At 48.7% G+C, this 9,494-nt stretch overlaps 3 protein-coding genes across 3 annotated transcripts; 2 read left to right on the top strand and 1 right to left on the bottom strand.

Moving 5' to 3' along the window:
- Positions 1 to 4,225: 4,225 nt before the first annotated feature.
- Positions 4,226 to 5,388, top strand: LOC123398755 (tuliposide A-converting enzyme 2, chloroplastic-like). The gene has a single exon (XM_045093211.1). The coding sequence runs from the start codon at positions 4,295 to 4,297 to the stop codon at positions 5,228 to 5,230; it is 936 nt and encodes a 311-aa protein (XP_044949146.1). The 5' UTR covers positions 4,226 to 4,294; the 3' UTR covers positions 5,231 to 5,388.
- A 1,755-nt stretch (positions 5,389 to 7,143) lies between these two features.
- On the top strand, positions 7,144 to 8,372 carry LOC123398758 (probable carboxylesterase 12). The gene has a single exon (XM_045093213.1). The coding sequence runs from the start codon at positions 7,280 to 7,282 to the stop codon at positions 8,210 to 8,212; it is 933 nt and encodes a 310-aa protein (XP_044949148.1). The 5' UTR covers positions 7,144 to 7,279; the 3' UTR covers positions 8,213 to 8,372.
- On the bottom strand, positions 8,245 to 9,291 carry LOC123398756 (tuliposide A-converting enzyme b3, amyloplastic-like). Its single transcript, XM_045093212.1, has one exon. It carries the CDS (start codon positions 9,289 to 9,291, stop codon positions 8,272 to 8,274), a length of 1,020 nt encoding a protein of 339 aa, XP_044949147.1. The 3' UTR covers positions 8,245 to 8,271.
- Positions 9,292 to 9,494: the final 203 nt, after the last annotated feature.

Below are 9,494 nucleotides of genomic sequence, written 5' to 3' on the forward strand. Positions count from 1 at the left end.
ACCATATTGGCGATAGGCTGAACCTCATCTTCATTCTCAGTAGTGTCTTTAGCCCAAGCTTTCTCTTCAACATCAAGAGATACAATCAGACTTTCAACTAATATCTCGTGTCTCTTATGTTTCAGAGAGGTGGCGAAGTTTCTCCATGAGGGAGGCAACTTTGCAATAATGCACCGATCCACGAGTTTGTTGGGTAGATCACAGTTGAGAAGTTCCAGTTCCTTAACAATGCATTGTATCTCATGAGCTTGTTCAACCATAGAATGGTTATCCACCATCTTGTTCCCGGAAAATTCTCCATGATGTACAGTTCAGTGACTGCATCTGTTGCACCAAATTTAGCTTTCAGTGCATCACATAGTGTCTTTTCATCTTGCATGTGCATGTACACATCACACAGACGGTCAGCAAGAACACTCAGAACACATCCCATAAACATAGTGTTGGCTTCCAAAAACTTTCTCTGATCTTCATCAGTAGCTGCCTCTGGCATGCAAGCACTAACACGGAAAACTTTCAGAGCGGTAAGCCAGAGCATGGATCTCACTTCCCACCTCTTGAAGTGCATACTAGTAAACTTGTCCGGTCTTAGTGCATCAGCAAATACAACCATAGTTAACTCAGAAAATTGCCTATAATTAGGTTTTTGTAATTTTGATATATTAGGAAATATCATGATTAATTCTAGTATATAATTCATGACTAGAACACATATTAGCATGCAATAATCTAGAAAACTAAATGAGCAATAGAGCATGCATATCATCATCTTACACGAAGTAACAACTATAGAAAGTGACATGAACAGATCACGGAGAGCGTACTATTCGTTAAGTGTTGCAGGCAACACGGTGTTGACGATGATGTTGTTGATGATCTATTGTTGACAGCGATGAAGATAGCAATGAGTAGCATCACCTGACTTGGACGGTAGATGACCCGTGATGTGTTGACGATGATGTTGTTGATGATCTCTTCTTGACGGCAATGAAGACAGCGATGAGTAGCATCGCCCGACTTGGACAACAATGAGTAGCATCGCACAATTTGCAGGCCGGGAGCCAACGCGCCCAAGATTTGCATCCCGAACGTTAAAGTTCCTTGTACGTGCTCTATTTTGCGCCGTGTGCTGGAGCATTTTTTTGTCTCCGACGCACAAAAACAATGATTTTTAACGCATGGGTCCTTTTTTAAACGACTGTTGAAGATGCTCTAACAAACATTCTTCGTATTTTTTTTATTGTGTCTTATTACTTTATAGTGTGATGATGCGTATACGACTCGATTACATAAAAAACAAAACGTACAAACTTCCTAATCTCTTCATTTCACCAATTATTAGATTGATGAATTGTTTCACACACGCGCCAATTGTTAGTTGTCGCTGATATTGATTCTATTTTTATGAAGAGAAAAATAATGGTATACTCTTCATTGCGAGTTGTTGATGCTCTAAGAAACATTCTTAGTGTTTTTTTATGACAAGAACATCTTCGTGCCTTCTTTGACACTACATGATGTTTACCGTCTTCGTTCTTAAACATAAGTCTTTTTAAAGATTGCATTACAAACTATATACAGATGTATATAAATATATTTTAAAATGTAAATTTATTTATTTTATTTTATATATAGTCAGTAGTGTAATCTTTAAAAGACTAATATTTAGAAACACAAAGAATACTTTTAAGTGATGACAGCCCGATATGCTTACATGATTTGATTAAAAGCAAATTGTACTAGAGACTAGGCATAACTCAGATGATTATGTTTCTTGTGATGAAACCGGTTCATTAGGGTTTAAGTTTTAAACTTAGCACTTCATCTCAACTACGAGAATGAGTGTATGTGCACGCAAGTGTGTATATAAGCATTTGTGATTAAGCATGCAAATTTGAAACCATGAAGGTACCATCTCACCCATTTTAGTTCAACCAAATGAACTACATTTTCAGAATTTACTTCATTTTTGAAACTTTAGTTCATTTGCTTGAACTAATAGGACAAAAAGGTACACGGAAGATTTCAAATTTGCATCCCTAATTGTGATTGCAAAAAGGAAAAAAGACGTACAAACTTTCTTTACCTATTAATAAAGCATCTATTGCTTCTGTGTTACGTCATGAAAATTGTCCCTGAAGTTTGCATAAATTACCCATCATGCCACCGGTAAATAATAGGAAACGTTTAACAAAGCGAAAAATCTCGGACTGGGCCCGCCCATGTAAAAACCTCTTATATTACGCTATGCACCCTGTGAGAATATCCAGCACACCGTATGGGCCGGCCCATGCACAAGCGTCAGTTTTTTAGTTCTGTTTATTCATTTATCTTCAGTTCCATTTTATTTTTCTATTTTAAATAATTTAGAACTTCAAATAACCTTTAAACTTTTAATAAACTTAAAATTTTAAATCAACATATATAAAAAAATTAAATGTTTGTGACTTCAAAAATTGCTCGGAGTTTTTAAAAAAATGCTCGCATATACAATAAAATGTTTGGAAGTTTGAAAAAATGTTTGTAAAATAAGAAATGTCCATGATTTCAAATCAAACTACATGTATTAAAAATTATTAAAAGCATTTAACAAAATGCTTTCTAATTCAAAATATGTTAATGCATTTAAAAAATGTCCTAAAATTTTAAAAATAGCTAATGCCTGTTTTGATAGTTTCTTTTTTTATTTAAATTTTCCGGTCTTTCTTTTTTTATTTAAATTCTTTCGTTCCATTTTTGTTTACTTCTAATTTAAATAATTTAGAATTACAAAAGCATTTGCATATTAAAAAATAGGGATTTTGAATTAAAATGTTGACGAAAACATAAAATGTTTGTGGATTCAAAAAAGGCGCCGGATTTTTATAATTTCTTTGCAAATTCCAAAACTATGTCCGTGAATTTAATAAATATATTATTGACTTATAAAAATGTTTGTTTATTCAGAAAAAGTTCATGCGTTTCAAAAAATGTTTGTGAATTTAAAGTAAAATTCTCCAACATAAAAAATTATGTTCGTCTTTTCTAGAATTGGTCGCCAATTCAAAAGAAAGTATTTAAACCCGTTTGAAATATAAAAAATATTAACAATTTTTAGAAAATGTTTGTAAATTGTAAAAAAATGTTCTCAATTTTAAAATTATTCTCATATTTGTGAAATTGTTCATGAAAGATCTACTCCCTCCGTTTCTAAATATAAGTCTTTAAAGAGATTTCATTAGTTGACTACATACGGATGTATATAGACATATTTTAAAGTGTAGATTCACTCATTTTACTTCGTATATAGACCCCTAGTGAAATATCTTAAAAGACTTATATTTAGGAACAGAGGGAGTAATATGTGTAGTTAAACATTAAGGCTTCTAAGTCTTTGTGAAAATATACCCGTGTGATTTTTGAAGAATTAATTGTTGGATGGATCGGATTATTATTGTATGTTTTCTAAAAAATAATTCTTGAAATTAAGAATAATTCTTTGAGTTACCAAGATTGTTAACAACCATGATATTGTTTTTTGAAAATGTAAAGATTGCTTCACCTTGTGAATAAATTTAAAAGAAGAAACATTTTCTTGCATTTGTGTACAAAATTTCAAAATCAAGCGATGATGTGTGAATATAATGTGGTCATCATCATTGAAGATTGTTTTTTTTCTTCCCTTGCAACGCACGGGCCATTTGCTAGTATTTTTTATGTTCAATAATTAATTGGGATTGCCTACGTCTCAGTCAAGTAATATAGCATGCAAAAAGAAAAAAAAAACTGGGAATTTCTTTTATTTACATAAATCTTGAAGCAAAATCAACGGACTACAATATCGACCGCGAAGTCTCAGTAGACTGATTTTTAGCAAAGCCGTAAATTATTACGTACAGTACTACTCCCTCCGTCCTAAAATAACTGTCTCAACTTTATACAAGTTTTAGCATAAAATTGTACTAAGCTTAAGACAGTTATTTTAAGACGGAGGGAGTACTAGATTGGATTGTTTCACACGCGTGCCAATTATTAGCTTGTCGCTGATATTGGTTCTAATTAATTCTTTTGAAGATAAAAATGTGAGTATACATTGCCTTCGGATCGTACAACCAACTGTCTCGATTGATGCATTATCCGATGGTGGAATCCCAAATCAATGGATCCGAGGCCAAAAATTACGTGTGGCCATGCGCACTCCCCCAGTTCACTGCCGACCTGGCACCTTATCGCCATTTAAATCTCACAGATCTTGCGAACCAGATGGTCACAACACCAAGGCCCAAGCCAAACACCATCTCCACTCTCCACAGCCATGGACGCCGACGCCGACACGGTGGTGTTCGAGGCACCGGCGCACTTCCGCTTCTACAAGAGCGGCAAGATAGAGCGCCTTCACCGGCCTCCCATCCTCCCAGCCGGAGTCGACGAGGCCACCGGCGTCACGTCCAAGGACGTCGTCCTCGACGCGGACACCGGCCTCTCCGTGCGCCTCTACCTTCCCAAGCTCCAGGACCCTTCCGCGAAGCTCCCGGTCCTCGTCTACTTCCACGGCGGCTCCTTCCTCATCGAGTCGGCCGACTCCTCCACGTACCACAACTACGTCAACGCCCTCGCCGCGGCGGCCGGCGTCCTCGCCGTGTCCGTCGACTACCGCCTGGCCCCGGAGCACCCGCTCCCCGCTGCCTACGACGACTCCTGGGCCGCGCTCCAGTGGGCGGCGTCGGCGCAGGACGACTGGATCCGCGAGCACGGCGACACGGCCCGCCTGTTCCTCGCCGGCGACAGCGCGGGGGCCAACATCGTCCACGACATGCTCATGAGGGCGGCTTCCAACCACAGCAGCCCGAGGGTGGAGGGCGCGATACTGCTGCACCCGTGGTTCGGCGGGACCAAGCCGGTCGAGGGGGAGCACCCGGCCGCGTGCATGGTCACCGGGATGCTCTGGTCCTACGCGTGCCCGGGCGCGGTGGGCGGCGCCGACGACCCGAGGATCAACCCGCTGGCGCCGGGCGCGCCGGCGCTGGAGAGGCTCGGCTGCGTGAGGATGCTCGTGACCGCCGGGCTGGCGGACGGGCTCGCCGCGCGGAACCGCGCGTACCACGACGCCGTGGCCGGCAGCGCGTGGGGCGGCACCGCGGCGTGGCACGGGTCCGATGGGGAGGGTCACGTGTTCTTCCTCGAGAAGCCCGGGTGCGACAACGCCAAGCAGCTCATGGACCGCGTCGTCGCCTTCATAGCCGGTGCCTGATAGAGAGTTGGTCTGCAGATCATCTCCATTGTCTTCGAGAGGAACCTGCTCTGCATCACTGCTTGTTCGCTTACTGGGTGAATAAGGTGCAGTAGTATTATTTGTGAATAAATAGGTGATGTCGCCTAGATGGAATTCAAGTTTTCTTGGAGTATCAATTTTCAGCGTCTCAAAATTTGCACTCCGGGATTACAAGCATTTTTTTAGAATGATTATCACCATTTTCTGTCACGTACTAAGTTGCATCGCAGCGCGCCACAGCCATGACGGCTGTTGCGACCCACACGGTGATAGTTGGAGAGATAATTGATTGATCATCAAGGATTACATGGATGGGGGTTTATATAGAGAGAGTAGTCACGTCCTATACATGTGGCAAAGGGCCGACGTGCTCTCTCTCGTGATCCTATAAACGTGATGTACAATGGTTACAATAGACTTTGTCTAACAGTGATGACGGCAGAAGCTGCGACGCAACTTGAGGATGATGCATTGTAGCGTCGGAGACGTCGACGGATGTTGTGATGCAGCGTTGACGGCGACAGGTGTTGAGACGCAATGCACAACGGCCCATGATGGAAGCTGTGACGCATCACATTGGATGCTGCGATGTAGCACCGGCAACGATAGGTGTTGCGGCGCAGCGCGCGGCGGCCCATGACGAAAGATGCGATGCAACATCAGTGATGACGGCTGCTGCAACGCATCACGCGACAGCCATGGCGGAAAGTGCAACGCAGCTGGGGCGACAACTACGACGAAACCTGGTATGTAGCGCGGGCACGCTACAACGCAACTTCGTTGACGATCGTGGCGGAAGCTGGTATGCAGCATGAGGCAACGATGGCCGAAGCTGCTATGCAGCTCCGACGATGCTTCGATGTAGCCACGATGAAGCTTCGATGCAACCACTATTGATGGGTCGTCCCCCTCATCCACCAGGGTGGTGTTGCTTGTATCTCCCCTGCGTGACGAACAATAAGGGGAAAAAAACGGGTGGACGATAGGCTTTGTGGAGAACATAAGGTGAAGGGGAAGGAAGCGGTCGGGGAAGACCTAACTGGAACACATGGTGCGGAGAGATAGGGGTTTACGGAAGAGAGATTTTATACGGAGAACATAAGGTGGAGGGGAAAGGAGCGGCCTTGTCGCGGCCGTGCCCGATCTCGTGAGGCCGTGGGTTGGGGGGAGCTGGCGGGCCCTTCTATCAAGCGTGTCCACGTCCATCTCCTTGGAGTGGCGCGTCGTACAGCGTGTGAGGCGCAGAGGAGGTTTTCAGGCAGACCAGGTCCAGCTCGGCCGGTCCTGTCCTTGCACGCGATGGTGCGAGGCGGTCAGTTTGGCCTGGTGTTCGTGCGTACTCGGTGTGCGGCGGTGCTGACTTGTTAGCTTCGGTTCTAACTCGGCTCTTCTTCTGCGCTTCATTGCGGTTCCTTGTCCACTTCTGCGCACGGAGGCGGAGGGTGGGTGGATCTGTTTTTGTTCGCCCAGACGTGCATGCGGCATGGCGGCCCAGCCATGGGGCTCGTGTTCGTCGAGTTTCTACATGCGGTCATGACTGGTCCGTTCCCGATGACGCTAGTAGGCCTCGGATACATGTTTGTTGGTGGTTGGTTTGGCCTCGGATGAAAATCCTGCATTTATTTTGTTAGTGCCGACGGTAACGACATTTACGGATTCTGTTTTCCTTTTTGAAGGTACCGTCGTGGAGCTCGTTTCGCTCTCCGTATCTCATGGCTTGTGTTCTTCGAGTGAAAACCTAAAATTTGGTTGTGCTAGATCGGTTGACGATGTTGCTTCTTAGAGGCGTCACATTGGAGGCCCAAGAATGGTTTTCGATGATGTGCATGGCTTGTCGGTGGAGCTTCGGTTTGGGGTGGTACCGGCGTTTTTTCCTTTTTTTTTTCTCTTTTTTTCACTAGCATTTTGCTATATTTCCCTCTCGGAGGGCAGTTGCCAACGTTAAAAAAGGGAGTCCACCACCGGTCTCTGCCACTGCCACCAACCACTCAACAAACTATACCTTCAGATCTGCGCGCGACTCCGGTGATGGATTCCGGCGCCGACGAGGTAGTGTTCGACTGCGATGACTACCGCATATACCGGAGCGGCAAGATGGACCGCCTCTGTCGCCCGGCGCGTGCGCCCACCGGCCTCGACCCGATTACCGGCGTCACGTCCAAAGACGTGGTCCTTGGCTCCGACACCGGCATGTGCGTACGCCTCTTCCTCCCCACCAGCCCAGATCACTTCGAAAAGAAGCTCCCGATAATCGTCTTCTTCCATGGCGGCGGCTTCCTCGTCGAGTCGGCCGTCTCTCAACAGTACCACAACTACGTCGCGTCCCTCGCTGCCGCGGCCGGCGTCGTCGCCGTCTCCGTCGAGTACCGCCTCGCGCCCGAGCATCCGGTGCCCGCCGCCTACGACGACGCCTGGGAGGCGCTACAGTGGACCGCCTCGGCCCAGGATGAGTGGCTCGCCGAGCACGGCGACAGCGCGCGCCTTTTCCTGGCCGGCGACAGCGCCGGCGGCAACATAGTGCACAACGTTCTCATCAGAGCGTCGTTCCAGCCGGCGCCGAGAATAGAAGGCGCGATTCTTCTGCATCCTTGGTTCGGAGGGAACACGGTCGTCGAAGGTGAGGTCGAGGCGACGGCCAAGGACATGGCCATGATCTGGGAGTTCGCGTGCCCCGGCGCGGTGCGCGGCGCGGACGACCCGAGGATGAACCCGATGGTGCCGGACGCCCCGGGGCTGGAGAACCTCCGTTGCGAGCGGATGCTCGTGTGCGCCGGCGAGAAGGACTGGCTGGCGGCCAGGGACCGAGCGTACTACGCGGCGGTGACCACGAGCGGGCGGCGCGGGGGCGTGGCGTGGTTCGAGTCGGAAGGCGAAGGGCACGTCTTCTTCCTCCAGAAGCCGGACTGTGCCAAGGCCAAGGAGCTCTTGGCTCGCGTCGTGGCGTTCATCGCCGGCGCCTGAGCCCTGATCGGTGCACGCATGCCGGCAAGTAATAATCGAACTGCAAGACTGGTTTGCATTCACAATGTAGATCTAATGTTACAATCCGATGTACTGGTACATGTAACGCGCTTGATGAAGGACACAACGGCGGCCATTTCCTTGGCCGCCTTCTCCGCCACGACGGGGTTGGATCTCGCGACTTTCGAGAAGTAATACATATGCCCCTCGCCCTCCGTCTCGTACAGCGCGGCCTCCTCGCCGCCCCACGCGCTGCGCCGGAGCGCCTCGACGTACATGCGCGCCCTGTCCCTGGAGGGGTCGAGCTCGGCCGCCGTCACCAGCGCCCGTCGGCAGCCGAGCACCGCCCACTCCTCCGGCGGCATCACGAGCGGGTTGGAGAACGGGTGGTCGAGCCCGTACTTGCCGGCGCAGACCAACCGCCAGTTCCTCTCGGCGGTCTCCGTGGAGTCCGTGCCTTCCGACGGCACCGGAGCCTTGCCCAAGAACAGCGGATGAAGCAGCACCATCCCTCCGATCCGCGCGCCTCCCCGGAGCCCTTCCTTTCCGGCCCTCATCACCACGTTGTGCGCCATGTTGCCGCCGCTGCTGTTGCCGGCGACGAGGATGCGCGTGGGGTCGCCGTGGTCGGCCAGCCACGGCTCCGTCTCCGGGCCGGGCGAAACGCAGCTCGTCGCTGTCCAGCGGAGCGCGGCCCACGCGTCGTCGTAGGCGGCGGGGAGAGGGTGCTCGGGGGCGAGGCGGTGCTCCACCGACACGGCCACGACGCGGGCGGCAGCGACAAGGGCGTTGACGTAGCTGGTGTACCTGAGGGAGAAGGCCGACTCGGCGACGTAAGCGCCGCCGTGGAAGTAGACGAGGACGGGGAGTTTCTGGGACTCCGGGACGCTCTTGGGGAGAAATTGCCGCGCGGCGAGGCCTGTGCCGGCGTCGATGACCACGTCCCTGGTAGTGACGCCGGTGGTGGCGTCGGTGCCGGCGCTCTTCCGCGACGTTAGACCAGAGCGTTGGACGCGGCCGCTCTTGTACACGATGGCGAACGGGGACAGATCGAATTCGACCTCCTCGTCCGGATTCATGGCGCCCGGCCGGAAAGGGGAATACGCCGGGCAGGGGCAAAGGTTGTTTTTGTGGAAAAATAATTGATCTTCTGAGCACTAATCGCACTTACTTCACTGTTTATAGAGCCATTTCTCTGTTTTAATATGCTACCTGGTCTTTGATTAACCTGAAAGTCAAACTTCCTCAAAGTGAAGCCAAAGGGTGGCAGCGGTGCTTGCCT

The sequence above is a fragment of the Hordeum vulgare genome, chromosome 5H (assembly GCF_904849725.1).
Source record: "Hordeum vulgare subsp. vulgare chromosome 5H, MorexV3_pseudomolecules_assembly, whole genome shotgun sequence".
Taxonomy (NCBI): Eukaryota; Viridiplantae; Streptophyta; class Magnoliopsida; order Poales; family Poaceae; genus Hordeum; species Hordeum vulgare.

What these genes read in the sequence shown, in the direction of transcription:
- LOC123398755 (XM_045093211.1), top strand. Translation starts at nt 4,295, where the DNA reads ATGGACGCCGACGCCGACACGGTGGTGTTCGAGGCACCGGCGCACTTC.
- LOC123398758 (XM_045093213.1), top strand. Translation starts at nt 7,280, where the DNA reads ATGGATTCCGGCGCCGACGAGGTAGTGTTCGACTGCGATGACTACCGC.
- LOC123398756 (XM_045093212.1), bottom strand. Translation starts at nt 9,291, where the DNA reads ATGAATCCGGACGAGGAGGTCGAATTCGATCTGTCCCCGTTCGCCATC.